Source organism: Leptonotus elevatus, chromosome 14 (assembly GCF_054856555.1).
Source record: "Leptonotus elevatus isolate MCC_2025b chromosome 14, RoL_Lele_1.0, whole genome shotgun sequence".
In the NCBI taxonomy this organism is placed as follows: Eukaryota; Metazoa; Chordata; class Actinopteri; order Syngnathiformes; family Syngnathidae; genus Leptonotus; species Leptonotus elevatus.
The window spans coordinates 19,267,217-19,295,216 of record NC_141252.1 but is presented as its reverse complement, the minus strand read 5'-3'; the positions used below and the strand labels follow the sequence as shown (position 1 = coordinate 19,295,216).

General features: G+C 39.2%; 1 protein-coding gene across 1 annotated transcript; it reads right to left on the bottom strand.

Moving 5' to 3' along the window:
• Positions 1-27,703, bottom strand: rin3 (Ras and Rab interactor 3). The gene is made up of 15 exons (XM_086094317.1): positions 27,625-27,703; positions 27,198-27,342; positions 23,907-24,324; positions 20,889-21,000; positions 20,733-20,805; positions 19,819-19,910; positions 18,578-19,514; positions 10,640-10,814; positions 10,377-10,548; positions 10,096-10,217; positions 9,819-10,005; positions 5,220-5,351; positions 4,963-5,129; positions 2,351-2,465; positions 1-2,144 (listed from the first exon to the last, which is right to left on the bottom strand). Exons 2-15 carry the CDS (start codon positions 27,230-27,232, stop codon positions 1,876-1,878), a joined length of 3,006 nt encoding a protein of 1,001 aa, XP_085950443.1. The 5' UTR covers positions 27,233-27,342; positions 27,625-27,703; the 3' UTR covers positions 1-1,875.
• Between the last annotated feature and the right edge of the window lie 297 nt (positions 27,704-28,000).

Sequence of the window (28,000 nt, the reverse complement as noted above, 5' to 3'; positions counted from 1 at the left end):
CCACAGTTTAGTTTAACAGCAAAACACCCAGTGATGAATTGACATGGATCGAACCAGCAAACACAGGTACTGAAGGTAGTGACCTTAACTTCTTGGCTATCCAGCCACATGATCGTTAGGGCTTTATAAATAAATTTAACCTATAATTTTGGTTCCTTGGCGAGTGCCTTCTAAGTATATACTACAGCAGGGGTGCCCAAGTACGTTCCTCGAGCGCCGGTATCCATCCTGTTTTCCATGTTTCTCTCCACTAACACATCTGATTCATGATCAAGATCGTTATCAGGCTTCTGCAAAGCTTTCTGATTAGCTGTTCATTAGATTCAGCTGCATTGCAGGAGGGAAACATGGAAAACAGGCTGGATAGAGGCTCTCGTGGACCGGACTTGGGCACCACTGTACTACAGTATGTAAACTTTTAGTATATGTTTTAGTATACTTACAAGTACACTTAACATTTACTTGGTGGAGTATACTTTCAATAAGTACAAGAAAAGCAAACTGGATGCATACTCTCCTAATTTTGAGTATACTTCAAGCATACTTAAATAAACGTCTTTTTGGTAAGGGGTAAAACATGACAAAATAGCAAAATACAGGCTTTGGTTGTGACAAAGTCACCACCACACATTACCAGAAGCCCAGAGGTGTTGATTGAGAAGGATTTCATGTGTATCCATCCAGTGTTTATGAAGTGTTTATTTCTAATTGAAAACTCAAGACCCCACCTTTAACAATGTACTCACGTTACTTTTGTTTAATCCCTCAAAGTCCTCATCTTCTGTATCTGAAACGAACAGCTGGGCTAGTTCTCCATCAAACACGCCAGGTTCCTTCTCGTCATTGTCACGGTCAGTCTCGTTACAGTGCGGCTCCTCAGAAATGATGCCGGCTTTTGCGAAAGCTCGAACATTAGTGCAAGCAGACACGTTTAGCCCAAGTATGCACAATCCATTCACAAATTGTGGCGTAACTCGCTCTAGCAGTTTCATAAAGCGAAAACAGAGTGCAAAAAGTCATTCAACTGTATCTTATATACAGTAAACCCGGCCCTGGTTAAAGACTGACAGGCGTGAGAAACCGAAAGACTCGAGTCATCTTTCAGGTAAGTCTTTTGGGTTCTCATGCCTGCCAGTCTTCAACCAGGGCTGGACTTCCTGCATATAAGCAGTGTGTCGGCAGAAATGCTCCCACACAGACAGTCAAGCGGAGCGCTTACCGAAGTCGCACAACATTTACAGATTTTGGAATTCGGTGCACACAAAAGGCGTACCTCACTATTAGGCGCACTGTCGATTTTTGAGAAAATTTAAGACTTTTAAGTGCGCATTATAGTCGTGAAAATACGGTACATCCAACTCCGACAAACATTTCAGATTCTAAAATGCTTCATTATTCGAGGTGTGTATTTTATGTATTCTTATTGGTCCTTCTTCGTTCGAGTTTGGCGGCTTCCGATGGCGAGCAGGTGGCGGGAAGTGCTCCACAGACCTACCGGGTGTTCCTTCTTCTGTGCTGCGGAATCGGCATCGAAATTTAGCACCAACATTTAGAAATCTGAACAATTTTAGGAGAGCCAAGATGCTAATCGCAGTTCCACTCGGTTCTCGATACCAACCCTAACAATTAGCCACAATCCTACATCACAACGGTGCCAAATTTGCCTTTCAAAGACTATTGAATGTGAACACCAAACTGCATTATTGTTATGCAAAAAACAGAGGGAAAAATGGATTATGATAATATGGAACCTTTAAGAAATTATTCCAGTCTTCATCAAAATACCAGGTGAAGCCAAACTTTCTATCTTTGCATTCGGCACCAGTGTTGCAGTTACAGAGCAATACAAGAGAAGCTGCTGCGGCAGTGAAGCAATTACCAGCTAATCAGACAGCCCTCTTCTTCTGGTTCTTCAGTATCGACAGCTGAAATGTTTTGGAAAGCACTTTGTGGAGGTGGTTGCGGGGGCGGGCTCGTGGGGCAGCTGCGGCCAGGCCGGGCTTGTTGGGTGTTGCCATGGTCCATGGGGTGATAGATGAAGCAATATGCTCCTTGTCGACATTTGTTCTTCACACTCAGTGCCAGCTCTGTAGAGGCCAGGGGCCGAAGAACATCATCTTCATAGATGCTGAGAATGCATGAATCTGGAGAACAGAAAGAAGGCTTTAGCACACATGGAGAACGTATATAACGGAAATGACTATTACGAGACATTATTACTAACCCAAGATATTTTGGTCCTGTGGTTACACTCAAGCATAGTAAAATACACAATATAGAATATTTGAACACCCAAGTATACACTTAGAAACTGTTATACTTCCATTATCCACAAGTTACACATATCTACCTGATTCAAAGCGTGCAGCACATTGTTCAGTCAGCTGTTGGATTGTGGTGGTGGGAAGAATGCCAAAAGTTTTGGGATTACTTCCAATATTTGGACAGCACACTGTCAAGAATTCCTGCACAAAACCCATAAACACAAGGGTTACACCTGTCAACATTTATACAGTCATTACATAATATGTAATGGAATTAGTGTGTTGTCATAGTCTAATAACCGTGTTTTAGGGATTCGTAACTGCCTAGGCATATTTGGTTAATGTCAATTTGTGTAACTGTTCATTCCCCAAGGCAATGATTACAATATTTTACTTGGAAAGCTAATGGGTAAATGGAAAGCTAACCCTAACTCAATGAAGCTAATGTTTTTCTATATTTCTATCCATCCATTTTCTGTCCCTCATCTGGAGTTGGGTTACAGGCCAGCCAAGAGACATAGTTTCCAGTGTGTCCTGGGTCGTCCCCTGGGCCTCCTCCTGGTGGGACATGCCCGGAACACCTCACAAGGGAGGCATCCATGAGGCATCCTAATCAGATGCCCAAGCCACCTCATCTGGCTCTTCTAATGCAGACGAGCAGCAGCAGCTGGTCTCAGCCACTTCCAGATAACCGAGCTTCTCCCCCTATCTCTAAGGGAGAGCCCGAACACCCTGCAGAAGCAACTCATTTCAGCAGCTTGCATCCTGGATCTTGTTCTTTGCGTCACGAGCTGTGGGTTACATAGGTGAGGGTAGGTACAGTACATGGACCGACCAGTAAATCGAGAGCTTTGCCTTGTGGCTCAGCTTCTTCTGCATGACGACAAACCGATACATCATTGCAGACGCTGAACCGATCCGCTTGTTGATCTCCCGCTCCATCCTGCTTTCACTCGTGAACAAGACCCCAAGATACTTGAACTCCTCCACTTGGGCTAGGATCTCATCCCTGACCTAGACAGGGCACCCCACCCTTTTTCGACTGAGACTATGGTCTCAGATTTGATGGTCCTGATTTTCATCCCAACTGCTTCAAACTTAGCTGTGAAATGCTCCAGTGAGAGTTTCATATTTTGTCTTCATGAAACCAACAGCACCACATAATCTGCAAAAAGCAGAGATGCAATACTGAGGCCACCAAACTGGACCCCCTCAATGCCCTGGCTGCGCCTAGAAAGTCTGTCCATAATGGTTCTGAATGGAATCGTGATAAAGGGTTGCCTTGACGGAGTCCAACCATCACTGGGAACGACTGAAATGCAAACCATACTCTGACATTGGTCGTACAGGAACCCAACAGCTTGTATCAAGGGGTTTAATTCCCCATACTCCCAAAGCACTCCCAGGCCCATTTTAAGAGTTTATATGTTTGTTTTAAGTAATTCCATTGAACCACAATTTAAAAGCAATGTCTGATTTTCATTGGTTCATTTTCATCAATCCATTTCCTTGACCGCTTATTCCACACAAGGGTCACGGAAGTGCTGGAGCCTATCCCAGTTAGCTTTGGGCAGTAGGCGGGGTCACCCTGAACTGGCCTTTAGCCAATCCAGGGCACAGAGACAAACAACCATCTACACTCACAACCACACCTAGAGACAATTCAGAGCGCCCAATTAACCTGCCATGCATGTCTTTGGAATGTGGGAGGAGACTGGTGTACCTGGAGAAAACCCACGCAGGCACGGGGAGAACATGCAAACTCCACCCAGCAAGGCCGAAGCCTGGACTCGATGGTTCATTTTCATAAAATTATTTTTACTTTTGTCAGATTCAAGTTATTTCTGTGACCACTTCGGACTTAACTCTCATTAAAACACGGGTACCAACATTTTGTGTGTAGGTCAAGAAGAGAGAAAATGTGGAATCGTATGAAACCTACAGTATACAGTATATTTCACTGGCATAAAATTGATTGATTGACTCTATTATTTCATTAAGGTTATTTAGTATGGAGGACCAAAACTGCCAAAATAAATAATTGAATAAATAAATGCCAAAAAGTGAAAACAAACATGGATATAAAAAATATAATTCAAAAATTAAATACAAAAAATAAATATAAATGGAAATAAAAACAATGAAATATATATGTATCCATAAATAAATAAATAAAAGTGAAAAATAAATACAAAAATAAAAAAACAACAGAGATTAAAACAACAGCAGAGCCCAACCCAAGACATGCCCCCTCATTTGAATAACATTTCGACCTGACAGAGCGTCTGCAGCATGAAATAAATAAATGTAGAGCGTTTTTATTCATTGATTGATATTTAATTCTATTTTTACATTTGTTTTTGTATTTATTTCAACATTTATTTGTATATTTATTTTAATTTTTTGAATCTCGTTTTTTATTTATTTTTTTATTTTTACATGTATTTATTTATGGATATAAATGTATTTTGTTGTTTTTATTTCCATTTATATTTATTTATTTTTATTTAATTTGTAATTGTATTTTTATATCTATTTTCATTTTCACTTTTAGTCATTTATTTACTTACTTAGTTATTTATTAATTTATTTATTTAGATAGTTTTGGTCCTCCATAATTTGGCTAAATATATAAATCCAACCTTTAAATTACACGAGTGTATATTTTGTGGTTGAGAATTTATGAGAGTGTGCATACCTGAACAGCTGGTTGGTCCAAACATTCCTGGTTGAGTGTGCGTCGTCTCTCCCAACGTTGGATGGAGTCCTGAATCTCCCTACTCAGCTGACGTGGAGCTGACTTCTGCTGGTCAAACGACTTAATATGCTCAAGAGCGCCGTACGTGGTCGTCAAATAATATGAACCTATATATACAGTACGCATAAAAGTTACAATCAGAGGTCATTAAGGGAGCAGATAATTGTCTGTGAAATGGAACATACTGTATACGGTACCTTCTCCTATTGTTAGCGCAGGGTCCATCAACTCCATCATGTATTCCACATCCAGCATTAAATCTGACAGATTTGATCTAGCCAGGACATACATCATTACAGGCAGGAAGTCATCAGCTCCATGGGCCCGCCCTGTAAAATCATAACATAGTATAATTACATGCACTTCCTGGTAGTGTTGTCACGATACCAACATTTTGACTTCAATACTATACCTCTACATAGTGCCTCGATACTGATAATGAAACGATACTAGAGAGAAAAAAATTAATAAGAGCTGACAGCTAAATAACTTCATATTTGTTAAATTATTGATATTAAGAAAATTAAAAGGATGTTAATTAAAATTTTTGATAAAATAAATACATTTGGAACATTTTGAAACGTCAAACATCAAAAATAATAAAATCACTTGAATATCACAAGGGCATGCACAAGTGGCCATTGTAAACAGCACAATTCTAGGTTTTATATAACACAAAGAGACTGAAATAGTTGCAAATAGTGATGGAAAATGAAGCTTCATGAACCACTTGTAATTATTTTGCGTGCGCAGATACAAAGACGTCATCAACATGCGCTACAGCGGTAAGACGGTAGACTAAATATAGTCAAAATCTCTACCTTTGGTAAAATTGATACCTTATATTGAATATACCGTTGATATCGCCCAGCCCTACATCAATTACTGTACAAATGTTTTGGGCCACCAAAAGATTTGTTCTTTTAGCGATATTATCTTCAACAGTGAGGCAAAACATAGGGTGACCTACAAGAGTGAAAGTAGGTGTACACAGGTAGACTACATTTTGTGTAGACGGTGTAATCTGAAGGAGATCAGCGACTGCAAAGTAGTGGTAGGTGAGAGTGTAGCCAGACAGCATAGGATGGTGTGTAGGATGACTCTGGGGGTGAGGAAGACAAAGATGGCAAAGGCGGAGCAGAGGATGAAATGGTGGAAGCTGAAAAAGGAAGAGTGTTGTATGACTTTCAGGAAGGAGTTGAGACAGGCTCTGGATATTCAGGAAGTGCTTCCAAATGACTGGACAACTACAGCAAATGTGATCAGGGAGGCAGGTAGGACAGTGCTTGGTGATCTGGAAGGAAAGGAGATAAGGAGACTTGGTGGTGAAATGAGGAGGTGCAGAAGGGGATCCAGAAAAAGAGGTTTGCTAAGAAGAAGTGGGACACTGAGAGGACTGAAGAAAGTAGACAGGAGTACAGGTGAATCTTAGGGTGAAAGTAAAAGTGGCAAAGGCCAAACAAGGGGTTCACGATGACTTGTATGCTAGGTTAGACAGTAAGGAAGGAGCGACTGATCTAAACAGGTTGGCAAGGCAAAGAGAGATGGGAAGGAGGTGCAGCAAGTTAGGGTAATAAAGGATAGGGATGGAAGTGTGTTGACAGATGCCAGTCGTGTGATGGGAAGATGGAAAGAGTACTTTGAAGAGTTGATGAATGAAGAAAATGAGAGAGAATGAAGAGTAGAAGAGGTGACTGTTGAGGATCAGGAAGTAGCAAAGATTAGTAAGGATGAAGTGAGAAGCGCATTGAAGAGGATGAAGTGTGGAAAGGCACTGGTGATATACCTGTGGATGTATGGAAGTGTCTAGGAGAGGTAGCAGTAGAAATTCTGACTGGGTTGTTCAACAGGATCTTAGATAGTGAGAAGATGCCTGAGGAATGGAGGAGAAGTGTGCTGGTGCCCATTTTTAAGAACAAAGGAGGCATGCAGAGTTGTGGCAACGACAGAGGAATAAAGTTAATAAGCCACACAATGAAGCTATGGGAAAGAGTAGTTGAAGCTAGACTGAGGGCAGAGGTGAACATTTGTGAGCAGCAATATAAAAAAAGAGTACCACAGATTCAGTATTTGCTTTGAGGATGTTGATAGAAAAGTACAGAGAAGGTCAGAAGAAGCTGCATTGTGTCTTTGTAGATCTGGAGAAAGCTTACGACAGAGAGGAACTGTGGTTTTGTATGAGGAAGTCTGGAGTAGCAGAGAAGTATGTTCAAGTGGTACAGGACATGTATGAGAACTGTAAGACAGTGGTGAAGTGTGCTGTAGGTGTGATGGAGGAGTTCAAAGTGGAGGTGGGACTACATCAGGGATCAGCTCTGAGCCCCTTCTTATTTGCTACGGTAATGAACAGAATGACAGATGAGGTAAGACAGGAATCTCCATGGACTATGATGTTTGCTGATGACATTGTGATCTGCAGTGAGAGCAGGGAACAGGTGGAGGATAAGCTAGAGCCGTGGAGGTTTGCCCTGGAAAGGACGGGAATGAAGGTTAGCCATAGCAAGACGAAGTATCTGTGTGTGAATGGGAGGGACCCAAGTGTAAGAGTGAGGTTACAGGGAGAAGAGACCAAGAAGGTGGAGAAGTATTTAGGGTTAACAGTCCAGAGCAATGGAGAGTGTGAAAACAAAGTGATGAAGCGTGTGCAGGCAGGCTGAAAAGTGTCAGGTGTGATGTGTGATAGAAGAGTTTCAGCTCATATGAAAGGAAAGGTTTATAAAACTGTGGTGAGACCAGCGATGTTGTTTGGTCTGGAGACAGTGGCACTCAGGAAAAGACAGGAGACAGAGCTGAAGGTGGCAGAGATGAAGATCCTGAGGTTCTCTTTGGGAGTGACCAGGATGGATAGAATCTGGAATGAGTACATCAGAGGGACAGCACATGTTAGAGGCTTTGGAGATAAAGTCAGAGAGGCCAGACTGAGATGGTTTGGACATGTCCAGTGGAGAGATAATGAGTATATTGGCAGAAGGATGCTGAGATTCCAAATGCCAGGCAGAAGGTCTAGAGGAAGACGAAAGAGGAGGTTTATGGATGTAGTTAAAGAGGACATGAAGGTAGTTGGTGTGAGAGCAGAGGACAGGGTTAGATGGAGGCAACTGATTCGCTGTAGCGACCCTTGAAGGGAAAAGCCGAAAGGAAAAGAAGACTAGTCTAAACATGACATTCTGATTCACATTAACATTCTGAATAACATTTGTGGGATAAGCGCTATATGTCCATCTTTAGGGCGGCCATTTTGCCACTTGCTGTCGACTGAAGATGACATCAATGTTGCTCAGGGCTCAGGCAACGACCAATCACAGCTCGCCTGTTTTCTGAAGCTGAGCAGTGATTGGTTGGCAACATTGATGTCATCTTCAGTCAACAGCAAGTGACAAAATGGCTGCCCCCTGAGATGGATAAAAACGGCTGGATTTTGCTGCTTAACTCATATTCCTAAAATATAATTTTAAATAGAATACCATATTTAGACCAGTGGGGCTGCTTAGAACATGTTATTGTCAAAAATAACTTTTTGGGGGGTTGACTTCCTCTTAAGCCACACCGATACTTAAAAATGATGAGACACCGAGACAGTCATTTTTGCCAGCTTAAAATTTAGACTCTACATATACTGTAAGTTTATTAAAATAATTTATTTATTTAAATACACTTACAGTTTATGGGTAAGTTGAGACAGCCTTTGTTTTTTTAGTAATCTTATTTTTTCTTCTTCCCATTTTTATCTCCATGTTTATCTGCCACATGCCAGAAGTGGTTAGACAAAAAAAAAAATTCACTGATGAAAGTACATGTGAAGACCAAAGTATACTATATAATTTGTTTTATACATCCATTTGGACATTTATGAGCTACGAAATTGTGTCTTATAGCTAGCATAAAAGTGTACAATATTAGTTGTGGGGGATAATAAATTCAATACCGTGACCCTCTTACAATAATTGCCTAAGTCAAGTCAAGTCAAGTCTCGAGCCAACACTCAAGTTTATATGGTCCTTTGTCTGTTATCATCAAATACATCATAGACACACTTGTAACAAAATAAATAAAAAGCAACAATCCTTTAAAAGTATTTACAAGTAGCGCTGGAAAGTGCACATCCTAACCATCCCTACATTATTATGTGTATACAGACTAGGCTACATTCACAGGCTAAAATGCCCATGATTTGTGTTAAATCCAATCTTTTTAAGTATGTATTCATGCATTTGTTTAAGATTTTTTGCAGGTACAAAATTGTATATGAACTAATTAACTCATTCACTTCCAGCCATTTTCTCTAAAGCAACCACCTTTGCTCCTGGCTGTTTTACTGGATTTTGACTGATTTTGCAAGGTACACAGAATATTATTTTCTATTGCTACAAAAACATGGAACCTACCAAAAGAAAGATTAGAGTCTCTTCTTTCATCAGGAAAAAAATATATATTTGTATATGTTTCCAATTTTGCAGCAATTAGCATTAGAATATAGCTAAAATTCATCATTATTCACAAACACTGACAAAAGTGCTTTGTTGCAACATGGCCCTGGCTGATCTTGTATACTCTGCTGCCACCTGCTGGCCATTTTATGCAATAACTACCATTGCTTTAAGCGACTTCTTTCAGGCAGAAGCTGAATCAAAGCTTTCTGTATGCTCTAGCATTTAAAAAAACATTAAAAACAAAACAATACGTATAAATACGTTTTTGGGAGTGCAGGACAAAGTATTAATAAATGTATTTATACGTTTTCGGGTTTGAATTTGTTTTAAAAAAAGTGTATTTTTAGGAGTTTTGTTGACCCTTACCAGGACAGCTGACAGACATAGAGTCATAGATGATTTTACAGGCCTTCAGCAGTAGCTCAATCTTCTTTGGAGGAGAGTATTCAAGATGCAGATTACTGAGTTTCACGCTAATCTTCTCCAAAGCTGTAGTTTCCGGGACTGCGGTCGTGACTCCCAGAGCTGTGGTGGTACTACCGAGAACTATGGACTAATTTACACAAAATTGCACAGACCGGATTTAATAAAGAAATTGAGCATGTGATGATGAAGCCACAGAGATAACAATATGTTGTTGTACCTGTTTCTGTGCCATTTGCTTCAGGCTGCCGTTGTTCGTGTGCAGTTTCTCCAGATTGCGGTAAACAGTCTCCTTCAGTGGCTTCAGTACACTCTTACACAGAGCTGCTTCCACTATGCTCTCTGCAGGGTCATAATACACAAATCACCCTGAAACTCGGACTTTGTGAGAGGGACATCACATGCATCTATGACTGCTTTCTTCAAAAGCAAAATCTGTCTGTACAGTGTCGTTGCAAATAAAACAGCAAGAGCTATAGTTAACCTATACACATGACATACCCAGTTTGTCTTGCGGACATTGATGCTGTGGCTCCATCATGGCCTGCAGTTCAGAACTCTGCAGCAGGTAACACTTCAACTGAGTCATCATCTGCCTGATCTCCTGTAAGAGCTCAGTGGAGGTGGAGTGGTTGGACATGGTCTCAAGGGTGAACGCCCGGTGCTCTTTCACCTACAAATCACACATGAAAACTCAACTCGATTCTTTGCCTTGGATGTTTTTGAAACATCAACATGATTATATTTGAAGTTCAAGCATTTACCAGGTTTCCAAAATAGCTCAGCGGGTCTCTAGCGAGCTCCACAATGCGTTGTGAGAGGCGCCGGTCATGACTGATGAGGCCGGTAATAACGGTAGACAGGCGGGAACGAGCTTTGCCCAACATGATGGTGGTTGGCGTCCGCTTCATTTTGCTGCCACGATTCTCGGACGGGTTACTAAAAAGGGGAGAACAGTTAAGTTAGTTCTTTAACTATTTGTCCACGTTTTAATAGCACCCAAACATGACAAGTATAATGGGTCATGTCAACAAGGGAATAATTAACTCATTCACTGGCAGCCATTTTCACTGAAGCAACCCCCTTCACACCCAGCTGTTTTACTGGATTTTGACTGATTTTGCAAGGCCCACAGAATATTGTGTTCTATTGCTATCAAAACATGGAACCTACCAAAAGAAAGATTAGAGTATCTTCTTTCATCAGGAATAAAAGCATATTTGTATCTGTTTCTGTTTTGCAGCAATTGGCATTAGAATATAGCTAAGTTTCATCATTATTCACAAACCTGTTGAAAACAGTGGGGAAAAGAGCTTGTTGCAACATGGTCCTGGCTGATCTCTTATACTCTGCTGCCACCTGCTGGCCATTTTTTGTAAAGACTACCATTGCTTTAAGCGAACTTTTCATGTCAAAAGCTGCATCAAAGCCTTCTATATGCTCTAGCATTAAAAACATAAGAAATTTATAAATATGTTTTTGGGACCATCACAATATTTAAAATAGAAAGTTTTTATGCGTTTTTGGTAGCAAATGAATTAATAAGCAAAAATAATAGGAATGATTATGTCTAATTATTTTGCAACTTTCCCAATGCCCTTTAACGTCCCTTAAAAAAAGGCCTTTTCTATTTTTGGCATTTTAAGAGTATTGCCCTTATATAAGCCGGTCGACAAACACTTGTTGATTTAATAGTTCAAACAAATTATGATTGGTCTGTGAAGTTTGACTTCTTAAAAATGGTAAATAGAAAAATAGTTCACTTCCTTTTGGGTGAAAGGTAGAGTACGCCATGGACAGGTCATCAGCCAATGGCAGCTCTAATTCATAATACTGTAATTTATTTATCTAGATATGGTAATTGTTCTAAAATATCTTAAAATGAGCAACTCCCCTTGATGAATACAAATGCTCAGGCAGACCTGCCAAATCTGAAAGTCCTGAAAAACTGTGATGGACTGCAGTTGTGTCATTTTTGGAAGTAATTTTGGAACCAATTACAATTCACAAATTATACACATATTGTTAGAATTATTTTAGTACTGATGCAGCTAAAACACAATCAATATTTGTTGCAGAAATATATGAATTGACATTACTGATTGCAAACCAGAGGTGGCAAATTAAATTTGTGACGGCCATGGCTCGGGGTATAGAGACGGTCGTTCAGTAACCGGAAGGTCAGCTGTTCGATCCCCGCTCCCCCCAGTTTATGTGTCGTTGTGCCCTTGAGCAAGGCACTTCACACACATTGCCTCCAATGCTACTCACACTGGTGTAGGGAAGGTGTGAATGTTTGGTGGTGGTCGGAGGTAGGCACACACTGGAAGCCATGCTTCTGTCAGCCTGCCCCAAGGCAGCTGTGGATACTTAAGTAGCTTACTGCCACCACACTGTGAATGTTTGAGTGCATGAATAATATATCCATTCCATTGTAAAGTGTCTAGAAAAGTGCTATATAAATCTGATGCATTGTTATTATTATTATAAATCCAGGTCCAGAAAGTAAAAACTCTGCCACAGTTTGGCCTTAGCCCCTTGTGCTAGCTAGCACCTAGCAGGTAAACGAGCACCCGGGGAGCTAACTAGGGAGCTTGCTAGTGATGAGTTATTAACATTGTTTTTTAGTTTTAAATTATATTTTAGCCGTTTATAATTATGTTAACTCAGTATGGCTGTATGAATAGACCTATATTCTTATCTGTGTTACTTTCATGAGAAAGAGCAACGGGTCTGTCTATTCATTCGTAATCTAAAGGGAGGTTCCGGGGATTTTGCTATGTCACCAAGGGAGTCAGGCTTATTATTATTGTATTCTTTTAATCTGATTTATATCCATGGGAACGGATTCTCTTGTATCCAGTTGTAACCAGGTGTGTTGTGGGCTGACCTTTTTCTGAACCCTTTTTGTGAATAAATAACGATGTGAGCTGGAGAGAAGGAGACACATTTGAACAGAGACATCGCTTGGGTGACTTTAAATGTGCGACCAGAAGCTTCTGTATTAAAAACCTTTGCAAAGGAACTCCTTCAACAGAATCTCACCATTCAGTTAATTGAACACGCAAAGAGTACAATACTTAATATTGTCTACTCTAACAAATGGTGACCGCCGACGCTGAATTATAACGAATGGTCTCCTCCGTTGAACCAAACGGAAGGTGTTATTTTGACGTGGAACAAGCTGCGGCGTTCAAGGACGGGCGGAACTTCTAGGCCTAAATAAATAAAGTACGGTAAGTGGAGACTGTTATCCACGTAGAAGAGGTTTTGTCTGTCTGGTCCGCTGCAGCTGGTTTTTTCGTCTTCCAAATTATCTAAATTTTAAAAGAGATCTGTGTGAACGAGTTGTAGTTTTGATGTCGTTCTATTGTGAGTTGTGATAATTCCGACGATATTGAACTAAACACGTCGTGGAGTGGTGCATTTGAAGGTGACGTAATGCAGACTCGAAGTGATGAAGCTTTTTTTGTACAGGAAGAAATAGCGGTTAATTTTTTGATTTGTTTTGTTTTTCGTCAACGCTATGAAGAATCCTTAGACCATAATATATAAAAGGGTTTGCCGGATGACGTAACAAGTCCTTCTTGGTTACTAAGTATCGCGAAGATTATGGTACGCGCTTCTGTTTTTTAAGCAGTTTTGGCCGGATTTGAGGACTAAGTAACATAATTGTTCATGGCTCTTGGTGTGAAAACGTCCTAAACACGTAATATGTCTTTTATTTGAAAAAGCGCCTGTTTGAAATTGAACAGAAAGGGGTCCAGGTTGATTACAGCGATGATTGGATTTTTGTATCACTGTATTTGCAATCGAGAGATTACGTGAAAGATTTTATTTGGAGTTATGGCGCTCCTACTTTTGTAGTTTTGGGGTCAGGATTTCCGTATGAATACCTTTTGTTCTACGGTTAAATTCGATGGTACGTGACATTTTATTTTGAAAATGAGCGCCTTGCAGAAATTTTGCAATGTATGGAGAACAGTTTAGCTCAGCGGGATTGGGTAACCGCTGTGTATAAACGAGAGGTCACGTAATTCTTATGTCTGTCTGTGTGTGGCCATATGTGTTAACATATTGAACTATTAATACTAAAAGTGAGACGTCACTGTATTAAAACCGAATGTATACATCAAAAACTACAAACAAAAATGGAGGCGATTTCGACCCGGATACAGAATGGTTTGTCCTGAATGCGTTTCCGGTTCAGCGAAAAATAAAAGCGTCGATGAACAATGAAAAAACGAACTATGGATCGATTGTATACAAAGCTTTCGCTGGACAAAATGGTATGTCAGACTTTTGTATTTTTTTTTCTTTGTTGGTAATGAAAAAAGGCTGAATTTGGTGCTAAAATGACTCCAGCATTGTTGGAGTAGTTTACGGGTGATGTGTTCGAAGTTAACCCGTTTACTGAAATCACCGTATGGAACTGCGGTTTAAATGCTATAAGATTTGTAGACAACGAATTGAAGGAATAACACCGTTTATTTTATTTTTTAAATAATGACTGAAGAGTGTGTGCGTATGCATTTGAGTGTGTGACCTAGCTTCTAAAAAAAAGGTGGGGGTTTGTAAGTGAGAAGTGTGCATATGGGGATTTTGTTTGTTTTTCTTTAATATTTTAACTAAGTTTGGTGTTGTTTTGTGTGAGATGATACTGTTGTGATAGTGGCGTTTGTTTTATTAATGGGAATATGATAAAATAGGTTTTGCGATTTATAATGTTAAGATTCCTCCTCCCCCCCCCTTCCCCCGTTTCTAGGTTAGAAAAAAAGGTGGGGGCTGAGCTGTGCGCTGTGAGCATAATGTGTCCTCGTAATGGGACTCTTTTTTTGTCAAAATGGTAAGAGAGGAATGATAAACAATATAAAATAAGTAATAGTATTTGACTGAGCTAATAAATCTTTACACTTTAATGATTGATGACGATGGTTATTTTGTTAACTTTCCCTTTTTGGGACAAATGAATAAAGAGTAGTGATAAAATAATGGCATTTTGTTTGAGAGTTGATATAATTATGCCTACATCTTTATAGCTGTGGCTGGAAGTAAGATAGTTGAATAAAGAGTTATGAATGTTTTTGAAATTGACATGTTGATAATGATTTTTAATATTTGTTTTTTCTCTGAGTGTGTCATTTCAGAAACTGATGTTTGAGTTCCAAGGCAGATGAGGGTTTGATGGCCTTCACTGATTACAAACTGCGAACGGGATGCGCCCCAGCTGCTGATACGTTGTATGGCTAGTAGCTATTTGAAGGGGTATTGAAAAAAAAAAAAAAAAAGAAATTAATAAAGAGGCTGTGTTTTTTTTTTTTTACGAAACATTTTTGAGAAAGCAGGGAGTGAACTGTCTTGCTATGATCCCATATCCTCAGTCTGGCATTTTTAAAGCATTGTATCAACGAATGTGCATTTTTTGATCAGGTGAGCTCTCAGAAAGACTGTGTGTCATCGGATCCACATTGCAGACAGCGTCTGAATGGATGTGGCAGAGATCGAAGGTCTAAAGCCGCAGAGCAACAGTCTTCTCGTCCTGTGCCTAAGAAAAACATGATGTTCAAATTCCTCGATGCCCAGTGACTGTGTATACGCCTCATTCTAGTGACTTCTCCCCTATGGCTGTTTTGCATCCAGAGGAAATCTAAATGCCTGCTCTGAACATTGCTGCCACAACAGCCGCCATGCTGGCCAGGACTGAACATTGACAACAGCTGCCGTCCTGCCTTTTGCTGGGGGTCTGGACAAAGAAAGTTGGTGGTCGGAATGAGATGTGATCCATTCAGTAAAGTGCTACATAGTGATATGCAAGGCATTTTAATGTGTTGAGTGGGGAACTGTGATCTATAGCAAGATATTTCAGGAAATTGAAAACGACATATGTAAATTTGAAATGAGGGATTTGAGAAAATTTATTTCAATCTATAGCCTACTAAATTTTTGCCTATATTTTTGGGAGAATCAGTTTCTGAATTGGTACAATGGGAATTTTATTAATATGTTATGATATGATATATTTTTATTTTTTCCGTGAGGAACTTTTTTGGACTTCGTCCAGCTGCAGCTATAGTATAAAATAAATAATAGAATAGAATAAGTAGTAACGAGTAAAAGACTAACTAAGAGTTTGATGGCTAAATTAGATTTTTTTTTTAACAGCACTGTGATTTATAAATCCCAGAAATATTTTGTGTGCTGTGTTTTTTATGAGCCCCGCTAATATGTGAAAGATTAGATTTTATCCTCAGCCCCACTAATCTGTAAAAGAGGTGAGGTTGATTAGCAGTTTAAATAATTTTTGGGACTCTAGGATAATTAGAGTAATATGGTTACCTCTATTTTTTATGGCCCCAAAGTCATCATATATTAGTGTCTTAAGTTGTATCTGCTTATGCTCAGTTTTATAGTGTTTTGTAGCTCTTTTGTTTATCTCATAGCCTGATTTAGAGGGTTGAGTTATTTATGACGTCTTTTGAGAAATGAGGTCTCTATTTTGTCCTCCCTTTATCTTGACGTGTTTGAAAAAAATCAGTGGATCTTTGTCAAATGAGGGAGTTTATGTTTAAGAATTTAACCAATGTAGACGAGTTAGAAAATTAAAATCAAACTTAAAAACGAAATTAAAAAGGTTGTGGGGTATCGGCCTACACTCCAATTGACAGGATGAGTTTGAAAATGATCATTCACAGTTTGAATATGAAGAAATCTATCAGAGGAAATCGATCGCAAAGTAAGTCTGAAGCAAGCAAGGACAATAATGCATATTCGCCGAATGAAGGTAATTATATTATATTATATCTTTTATCTCAGAATCACATTTGAAAAATGTAATGTTTGGAGCCCAGTGTTTGCAAAACAGTATAGATAATATGAATATATGTGAGTTTTTCCCAGCATGCCAGGATTCGGCCGGTCATGGGATTCTGGGAAGAGAATAAGAGATATGCACAGTTATGCAAATTTAGAACAAATTAAGTCATGGTAAAAAAATTACCTATTATTGAACAAAACCTATTTGAAAGATAAATATTTATAAGCTCTGTCTTATATTAATGAATGAGCGAATGTCATTCAACTCAATCAAGGGCTGGGCTCTATTTTAATGTCACAAAAATAGATCTTTTCCTGTTCCAACAGCACAGGACCTACGGATCTTAATCAAATAACATTTACTAATCCCAACTAACAAAAACTATCAGGGTTTTTTCCTCCAAATAAAATTTATGTGAGTTTATGAGAAACTAAAAATGAAAAGTTTCTGCACTCAGGAGAACGGCCCCAGGGGGTTGGTGAGAAAATCTTGTGCAGTTCTCTGCACAGAGAAAATGCCACATCTGGTCTACAAGGCTTCCGGAGACGTGCCAGGCTCGGCCATCTCATCAACTGATGCTCTCAGGTTGAAAGGAGAGACGAAATTCCACAACTGGAGCATCAATCTTATCACCTCCGACCTGGAGCCACGTCAGCTGAATCCGTGCCCGGTTCCGGAGCTGCCGTTTGAGGACATCAGTCAACGGATCAAGAGCAAGTGCCTTTTCTTGGGCAATCATTCCTTTGATCAGTCACATTTTGGGCAGAATAATCCCAGGTGACAAATCGAAGAATTTGGGTAGTCTACCCCAAATTCTTAAAGAAGAGACGAACTATTGCGACACTCTTTTCATTAAAAAAAAAAAAAAAAGACCTTCAAAGAACTTCATCACAAGATGGCTTCAAAGAACACATATTTGTCTGCCGATATATTGCGACATTTTTTAATGAACAACATTTTATGTTAAGCCTCACATATGCTATGCTTATTTCACTAAAAATCTTTTAAATGTATCAAATTGTTTTTTAATGTCATATGATTGCTAAACTACCTCCTCTTCTGCTAAAGGGATGTTTTAAGGATAATTATTTTTACCACACAACCATTGAAAAAAATGTTTTAATGTGTTGAGCTCTCAAGAGCTCAAATGAGGGAATGATGAGTTATTAACATTGTTTTTTAGTTTTAAATTATATTTTAGCCGTTTATAATTATGTTAACTCAGTATGGCTGTATGAATAGACCTATATTCTTATCTGTGTTACTTTCATGAGAAAGAGCAACGGGTCTGTCTATTCATTCGTAATCTAAAGGGAGGTTCCGGGGATTTTGCTATGTCACCAAGGGAGTCAGGCTTATTATTATTGTATTCTTTTAATCTGATTTATATCCATGGGAACGGATTCTCTTGTATCCAGTTGTAACCAGGTGTGTTGTGGGCTGACCTTTTTCTGAACCCTTTTTGTGAATAAATAACGATGTGAGCTGGAGAGAAGGAGACACATTTGAACAGAGACATCGCTTGGGTGACTTTAAATGTGCGACCAGAAGCTTCTGTATTAAAAACCTTTGCAAAGGAACTCCTTCAACAGAATCTCACCATTCAGTTAATTGAACACGCAAAGAGTACAATACTTAATATTGTCTACTCTAACACTAGCTAGCACCTGCGGCTAAAGCCAAACTGTGGCAGGGTTTTTACTTCCTGGACATGGATTTGCCACCTCTGTTGCAACCCTGCACTTTTCTTTTCTTTTTTATTTGACACTGTAGCACTTTGACATTTCTCTTGAAATGTAAAGTGCGTTACGAATACAATTAATTATTATCATTATTATTATTGTTATTATTATTGATGTCTTCCAACATTCAGTTGTGCCAGACCTACTTATGGTTTTGGTCTTGCTCCAGGTTTGTCTCTCCTTCTTCTTCAGTGCTACTGTTAGAAAAAGAGTCGGGATCTGTGCCGAGCATGGCGCCCCCCTGTGGAGAGTACAGTGACACGTCTGGCCTTCGTGCCGGGGAGGTTGGGCCGTGTTTTGACCCAGACTTCTGATTGGCCGGTCCACCGTCAGGCCTGTCTGGTGAGGGCGGTTTCTTCCTTGGTTGAGGTACGGGTCGACTGGGTCGCTTCACTAAAGTTTGAGGACCAAATTGTTGTTTGTCCTCTTCTTTGTTCTTGCTCGCAACTCGTTCCCTACCTCTACTGTTTGACAGTTCGACACCCTCACCCAACAGACATGCTTTGTCTTCGTCTCTCAATTCTTCTCCATCTCCAGGTTTTTGGCCCTTGTCGCCACCATCTGTACTGTTCCTGGAGGAAGTGCGGCGCAGAGGAGCAGGACGCAGCGAGGGCATGGCTCGACTCTGCGGGGGAACAGGAGGCCGTAATGGAGGAGGTGATGTCAGTGCTGTTTTCCTCTCTTCTTTGTCCCCTCCCGCCACCCTTCCTTCCTCTTTTCTGTCAGCTGTAGAGGTCAAAGATGAGTTTTTTTCCAAGGGGGGAGATGAGAAGAGCAGGCCCATGCCAGAGCCTGATGCCAGGCTGGGGGGTCTGGGAGGAGGCCGCTTGAATTTCGTGTCCTGGTTAGAGTTCGTCTTGAGATATTTGGCCTCTCTGTTTTCCTTCTGGCTTGATTCCCCATTGAGCAAGTAGGAAATTATGCTTTTAGGGGTGTTGATTTGTAGTTTGGACTCTTTTGGCTGCGTGGTTGCTGTCTCTGCCAAAGTGATCGGGTTGATATACAAATGAACCATGTTGGGACTCGGTTCTAAAACTAGGTCCTGTTTTTTTGTCTTCTGATTCATATCTGATGTCCAAAAGTCTGCAATACATACAAAGGAAAATGCATATTAGTTACTATATTTATCATGTCTCATAGATACAGACAAAAAGATAGAAAGCATAGTGAAGAATACGCTTGGAAAATAAAACAACCAAACCTTATCTTGCTGGTTGTGGCACTTATGTATGGCCTCTTTTTCCAAATATCTCAGTATCTACTCTAGTCTGCCTATGCTTGCTGGTGTGTTCCAATTTTACAACTTTTCATTTCAGTCACTGTTGATGTAATTCCACCCCACGCCTATCCTAAATTGTACACTACAAACAGCAGATATCTACTATACCTGCACCCATGGCAGAGATGGTCTCCAGCTCCTCTTTCTGTGTTGCCACTGAAATGGCTTGCGCTAATTTCAGTGGTGCAGTCAGGATGTCCCTAGTTAGATTCAACAAACAATGTTATGTCATTCTTAAGAAGTAATAAATAGCACCTTCACCATGACATAGCATTAACATCTTGGATAGGGTATGCAGATTGGTACAAATTATATCATTCACGGGGGTGAAAATTATTGTGAAATACTTGGAGACAGGTCATTTTGATATAATTGAATCAATAACGGTAAGGACATTGAATTTCATTTTCAAAATTGATTCATTTGACTGGCATTAGTATTTGAATTACAAATACAATTTATTATTATTATTATTATTATTATTATTCAAAAGACAATAATTGTTTCTCAGGAAAAAATTGTTAGGTGATATTTTCTGTCTTTACGGTTATGTCTCCAAATGCAAATTTATGATTTGCAGCATGTTTTGCGAGGATGCCAATTACATTTTTGATAAATATAATTTTTTTGAAAACTAAAGAAAAAGCCTCTTTGTGTTTTTTTGTCCTTGTTTTTTGGTTCTCTTACAAATAGGCTTTTGCTGTAACTTGATCTGTCTTTACCATTCATGCCACTGGAGGGAGCTTCATTATGTTGTTGCAATACAACAGAGGAATCTGTGATTTCAAGTGGCAGCCATTTTGCATGCACACAACAGCAGACAGTCAAATAGGTGGTGTTATTTCTGAGTTATATGTGAATTTGTGAAAACTTACAGCATGGCAAAAGTATGCAAGTTCACCAACAGCTCAGTCTTTCAACAAGCAATAATTGCTTAATTAAGAGGTGTGCCTTTCTACTCTTTCCGCATATTTTGTGCATCGTCCCATAAACGTGCTTCTGTCTGTGTGCATGCGTGTCACCTGCTGACACAGTAGAAAGAGATGAGTTTGTAGATGTCATCAAAAACCAGAGCCGAACCATCTAAGTGAAGAACTGTGAGAGAACAATCACATGCTGGTTATTCAATGGCCACATTATTGGCACTTGTATATGCATGACTAAGAAGGTACACATACAAGTCTTGTGCTGTTTGACCTTCACGCTGTGTACTGGCATTGCTTCCTGCTCCTCAGGCAGGCGCACCGACAGCATCATGCCCTGCTCCTCTGTGCTCTGAACCAGGAAGACCTATAAGTGCCAGTCAGACATTATGCAATGCACGATAGCCACGTGGTAGAAGGTTTGCAGATGAGATGTTCTTTTTGGGACAAATGGCTTTCTTACTTTTTTCCCCCTTTTTTGCCATGGCCTGGCAAAATTAGCAATATTTGATTGTGTATTGTGCGATTATTATTTTCGTTTTTTACAAAAATAACTCACTACGGCTCCCTAGAAATGTTTAATGAAGCAGTCCCGGTTGTACATTTAAGCAAGCTCTACGAAGATTTTTAGGTATATGAGGGAGCCCAAGACCTACAAAAAACTCTCTTGGATGCATATGCCAAAATTAACAGGAAGTGAGCTAGGAATTTTTTAATGTCCGATTTTTGCACATTTACAGGGGGCATTCTTTTGCCCATTTCTCCTAGACATTTGATCCGATTGACTTCAAACTTGGCCTGTACCATGTCAAGACCTGGGCCATCAACAGGGGAAAACAATCTTGAGTTTTTAAAATACTATATGACAGAGGCGGGCCATCATATTTTGTGTTTCATATTTCCTTCGCCATCAAAGACGAAATGCGTAATAACTCCCCAGTACATGCTCCATGCTCCAATTCCCAAACTTCTCATGTATGTTTATAGTCCTGACCTGAAGGTATCTCTATGACAATATTCGGTTACAAATATAGCGTCACCTATCCCTTGGAGCAATTTATTATTTTTTTTACCCCACATACGGTATTTTGTACAAAATTTGGATACTCTTTGTAACTGTGTCAAATTACTTTCTTTCTTTTTTTTTTGCCATGCATGACGACATAAGAGAGGTTTGATATACTGCCGAGATGGGCTTCATTTAGACCAGAGAAGTCCAAACCTATTTTTTTGAGGGCCGCATATAGAAAAATGAAAGGATGCACTTTGAATTTATTGAACTTAAATTTATTGCTAAAATCAATCAAGTTAGCAATTATATATTGTTTATATTTTCTGGTGATTTTAATATACTTAAGAATAGTTAAGGGTTTTTCCAAATTTTGGTGTGGCCCACAGCCCTGTATTGCACTGAACTAGATCCACCCCTGCACTGAACAGCAGCCAAATCCCATCTCAACAATCATAACCAAAGCAAGAGCAAGCTGTCGTAAGCTTCTACTGTAAAATTGGATTGGGTTAGATTTATTCACCGAAGCGTTTTGAAGAGTAATTGTGTTAATCGTAAATAATTTATTTCTATCTTTGCATATTTAGAATAGCTCTACACAAATTAATTATTGTTAGTGGCACCTCTTTATTTCACACGGTCACTCTGCTCACCTCCACCCTATTTTTTTCTTTTCTTTTTTGAATAACTTTTCGGGCCGTGTAAAATGCCATTTTTATATGTATAATATATACTACGGGCCGCTGAAAAATGAATTATGGGCTGCAAATGGCCCACAGGCTGCAGTTTGGACACCATTGATTTAGCCCATTAATATAAAACTCAAGTCTTGGGGACCAGATCTAGCCCGCCATATCATTTGATAAACTTTAAAGGGATACTTGACTCATGGAGCCATTTTTAGGAGTAAAAAGTTAATATTTTATCCAGAATTAATTCGATAACTTCATTATTTTTCATGTAAAATTATTATCTTTAAAAACGATTTTTTCCACTTGCTGTCGACTGAAGATGACATCACCTGTGCTGAAGAAGAATGTAATGACCAATCATCGCTCAGTTTGCTGACCAAACCCAGAAAACGATGATGATGATGACAAATGATTGTTCGTTACCTACTTCCTCAGCACAAGTGATGTCATCTTCAGTCGACAGCTAGTGGGAAAATTTGTTTTTAAAGGTATTAACTCAATTTGCTCCCAAAAACGTATAAAATGTTCTAATTTAAATATTGCTATGGTCCCACAAATTTATTTTTACGGAAGTTTTACCTAGGGAGAAAATTAGCGTGAAACTCAGTAATCTGTATCTTGAATTATCTCCTCCAAAGAAGAGTGAGCTACTGTGAGGCCTGTCTATGACTCTGTCTGTCAGCTGTCCTGGTAGCAAAACTCTTAAAAATATATATATTGTTTTACTCATTCAAACCCGAAAACGTATAAATACATTTATTAATACTTTGTCCTACACTCCCAAAAACGTATTTATACTTAAAAAAAGTTTTGTTTTGTTTTTCTATGCTAGAGCATACAGAAGGTTTTGATGCAGCCTCTGACCTGTATAGGTCATTTAAAGCAACGGTAGTTATTACAAAAAACGGCCAGCAGGTGGCAGCAGAGCATAAGAGATCAACCAGAGCCATGTTGCAACAAGCTCTTTTCTTCAGTGTCTTAAACAGGCTTGTGAATATTGATGCAACTTTAAACTACATTCTAATGCTAATTGCTGCAAAACGGAAACAGATAGAAATATACTTTTTTCCTGATGAAAGAAGAGACTCTAATCTTTCTTTTGGTAGGTTCTATGTTTTTATAGCAATAAAAAAAACAATATTCTATGGGCCTTGCAAAATCTGTCAAAATCCAGTAAACCAGCCGAAGCGAAGGTGGTTGCTTCAGTGAAAATGGCTGGGAGTGAATTATTTAATTGTACATGAAAAAAATAGGAAGTTATCAAATTCATTCTGAACAAAATATTTACTTTTTACTGCTGAAAATGGCTCAATGAGTCAAGTATCCCTTTAAAAACGTTTTTTTTTTTTCAAAACGAGTGATTTCAGCCTGCCAACATTGAAATTGCTGTAATTTAGTAATTTTTTTTGGTACTTCCATGTATTATATATAATTTTAAAGGGAATTAGGAGTAGAATGAGAATAAATGAATATCTAAATTTTTGTTTTCGGAGACATACATCTGTCTACAGCATTTACAGGACTTTCTAATCTCAACATTTTCGGTAAAAGACGTATGTGTGAGTGTCTCACCCCTGCAGCCTCCTCTCCCAAGATGCACGTGATTTGTTCTTGGCTGAGTCCTTTGGTGAGCCAGACAGAACTGCTCCCCACTAAGAGATCTATAAGGCTTAGCATTGGTGTTGGAGCGAGTGGCAAGATGACAGGGGGAGAAGGTAGGCAAGAGGGGAGCGAGGTTGAGGTTGACACTGCCTGGGGTGAGGGTGATGAGAGGTGAGTCAAGCAGGGGGTATGCTCAGCCTTGAGAGAACTCTGTAGGAGAAGTGTCGGGGAGAGAGGCTGTGGGAGAGATGGAGGAGTGGTTGGGGGTAGAGGAGGTCGAGAAGGGATTTGGGAGGACTTTATAGCTGGAGGAGGCGGCTTGGGTCGACATGGCCTTGAAGGGGGAAGGGAGGAGGTGTCGTGCACTCCTGTCAGAGAGTCCGTGTGGCTGTGAAGGACAAAGAGAAGGTTATAAATTCATGCTGGCAAGTTGTCTCAACTTCACTTTGCCTCAGGAGACAACTCTGTGTGTTGTTTGCATGTTTTGCTTATGCTGCATTTGATAACAATGAACCTGTTTTCACTTCCACCTAGGCATTTTCAGATTTGGGTGAATGCTATGTCATAAGAGATGTTCATTTATAGCAAAAGTGTTGACATTTTTGAAGTGTTTACGCTTCAGGGTTAAAACTGCATGGTTAAAGTTTCCTCTCCAAATTAGTATTAGTTTATGTAAAGCTTCCAAACATAGCCGTTCTGGTAAACACATCAACACTGTTTCTTATTTACAAGAGTCGCACAAACAGCATTATCACCTGACCACATGACTAACAAATGACTCACTATAACTCTATTTCCATTTCTACTTAGTCTTTAGTCACAACACATTTGATACATTTTAGTTTTGTTATTAAAAGCATGTTGTGTCTGAGGACAGCTCTGGCAATCACAATCACTTAACTTAAAAGAAAAAAAATGCTTATGTTAAAAGGTAATCATGGAGACTGAAAATTTAAGTATTCAACTTGCAGCTCGGCTTGCGGGCATTGTCATTACATTCTGATCTTTACATTTAGAAAGTAGATCATGTTTACTGTTCAGTGGTTCACAAATGAGGGTATGTGAGATTTTAAAATAGATTTTAAAAGTAGCATCCATGCAAAAACCTTTCAAAATAATTATTAAATGACATGTGTGTCAATATTTCAGGAAAATATAAGTTTGCAAAATGAATTTTATATTCAATAGGCATGTCAAATTCCACATAGCACCATCTGTCAATCATTTCAAAATTGCATTTACAACTAAGTTAATGATTTCTTTTTGAGAACAGATCCATATATAATCCTAAAGGAGGACACACACTATGGTGATAATTTTTATGTGCACACATTTGAATAATTAAGTGAATTATTTTTCTTTAGTTCTATCTTTTTATTTCCAAATAGTTACAAAAAGATTACATACAAAATGCAGTTCCAAAGTTGAATTAGTCAGACACTGATGGCACAACACTCAATTTTAAGTCTTTTTTTTCTCTCTACCAAAAAGGCTTTATGCTGGTTAGGTGGAACTTAGTTGAAAAAAAAATCACAGTGGGTACATCACTGAAAAAAGGCTGACAACCACTGGTTTAGATGTTAATAAACGTAAAATACTATGGAAGCACTCATCAATCAACACAACGCTCATTAAGTGTGAAATTAAACAACCAAGTGAATCTTTGTTATCTGACAAATTTAAGAAAATTAGTCTGTGAGCGAGCGTTCCAGCACTCCCGCCCCTTTGTTACAATACAGTGGGGCTGATTAACATAGTTAATATTAAACAGCAAATGTATCGTAAAGTGTAGAAAATACATAATATATTAATCAACCGAACATTAAAGTGCAGACTAATTTTGGTCATTGGCTGCAATGTTTTAGCTTCAGCTTATTGCATTTCCATCCATCAATTTTTGTTCTAAAAACCTGCACTTTGTTGCACATCAAACATACATTTTCTATAAGTACTTAATGCTTAGCAATAAAGCTTTTGCTTTCACTTTTCTCTTGTTTTGTCTTTAAAGTCCCTTCATTGTATTGTGTGGAATGAGAATGAATGTGAAAAAAGTGTCAGATGTTGAGAAAGTTACACAGTTACAACTTGGATCTTGAGGTGATGATAAAAAATAAATGACTACAAATCAGAGGTACAGCACATATACACCATGGCAGGGGGGCATGGGGTGTATGTTCGTAGTTGACCACGTGACCACACTAATTGGCAATAATGCATGGCGGTATGGTGGTGAAGTGCTGCCTCCATGAGTGAAATTGTCAGGTTTTCTCTGCTATTTTACCGCTTGCCTTTCTTGTCAGACTCTCTCAGCTGTTTGAGAACAAGCAAACTAGTCGCAACACCCTAGCTCCGCCCCCTGGTAGCCATGGTAAGGACATTCTTTTGGCCTCATGCGAACAGTGACTCATTTGCCTGAGACAGAACCGACACTCAAAAAACAGTTTCAAGTGGTATTTTACAAGGGGATATTAAGTGTGCTGTAATTCTTAATAACTTAAAATATCAGAAAACTTTGTACTTGCTTGCATGCAATATTAATCATTTTGAGATGCAGTTGCATGAATTACTAGTATGTGTTTTGGGTAGTAGTCTTTGCATATACAGCAATACAACAGCAGCAAAGAGATCATGCTAATATTTTTATTTCTTATGATTAATGAAATGCAAAATGAAAAACTTTTAAAATATGCCACAATAATGAAATGTTGAATTTCCAACTATGATTCAATGAGTCCCTTGAAAAGAGTTAGATCACATGCACCGTACACTAGCAACAAAGTTCTCAAGTTGTCACATGCTGCAAACATTGCAGCATGTGACCATTTAAACAACAATCCAGTACTTGAACTTGACAAGATTTCTGTCTTTGACCTGCAAGTGAGGGTCAAGCTCTTGAGTGGCAGACGTCAGGGTCAAAAGCGCTTCCATGTTTTCAGCACATAAGGAACTAAACAAAGTTCACATATAATAATAATAATAATGCATTAGGATTTCCATAACAAAGTTGATTTGATTCAGTGGCCTTGATAGAGCTGATCTATGGAAAGCAATATTAAAATGTAAGGACAAGAAGGCATGAATCCAGCTTTTTGTAGCCACTGACCTATTTATTAGTAAGTCACATCTGTTTTTCCTGCTGTGGCTTGCTGACGTACCCCCCCCCCCCCCCCCACTGCTACTTCCCTCCTTACACTTACAACAGTCTTGCCCAAATACTCTTCCTCACCCCATTTTCAAGCGGCTCACTGCTCCCAAACTCACCCTGTTTCCTGAGAATCAACGCTGGCTTCCATCATAACTTCTCAAGTTGACTGTTGGTTGGACTGCTCCGTCTCCTTTTCTTTTCGCTCTCAGCTTCTCCAAATCCCGCCTTCTCTCTGCCCTGCACCCTCCCTGGTTCTTCCTCCTGTTGAGTCCAACAAGACTGAATAAGGCGAAATAAGGGGAAAATATCTGCATGTGTCAGCTGTGGCCTCAACTTCCTGAGCTGTAAGACAGGAAGAGGCTGAGAACTGTGGTCAAGTTTCCTCTGCACTCTCGGCTTTTTCATTAATGGCATATGTTTTATAATATTAGACCATGTCATGATTTTTTCCCCCTGCCCCTTCATGCAATCTCTTCTTATTGCACCAATTTAAAGACACACCCACACATCTACACACACACATATACAGTATATATGTCTCACCTTCTGTATAATGTATTTTACATATTCAGCAGTTGCTTATCCACACTCCTCCTCGTCTCCTCCCCCTCCTTTAAAGGCTTCCAGATGGATCCAAACTCGCACTGTGGAATGTAAAACTTCATGTTTCTCTCTCACTTCAACTTCTCTGACGCACCCTAATCATTTCCTATTGTCTTACTTCCTTTTTAACTACTGCTTTAACATCAAAAGCAATTGCTTTCATTTCTGGGCTCCTCCAGCTCTGCTGATTTCAAAGAGGCTCTGACAAACAGGGATTTTGGACACATAGTGAAACATACATGCTTTTTAAACCAGTGCACACAAGCAGGCTCTCTACTCTTTATTTGCTCTTTTTTTTTAATTTATTTACTGTTGT

What these genes read in the sequence shown, in the direction of transcription:
- rin3 (XM_086094317.1), bottom strand. Translation starts at nt 27,232, where the DNA reads ATGATGGAAGCCAGCGTTGATTCTCAGGAAACAGG. An exon ending in CATCTCTGCCATGGGTGCAG is followed by an intron (nt 19,515 to 19,818) that starts GTATAGTAGATA and finishes TATGTATTGCAG; the next exon opens with ACTTTTGGACATCAGATATG. An exon ending in TGAGCTATTTTGGAAACCTG is followed by an intron (nt 10,549 to 10,639) that starts GTAAATGCTTGA and finishes TGTGATTTGTAG; the next exon opens with GTGAAAGAGCACCGGGCGTT.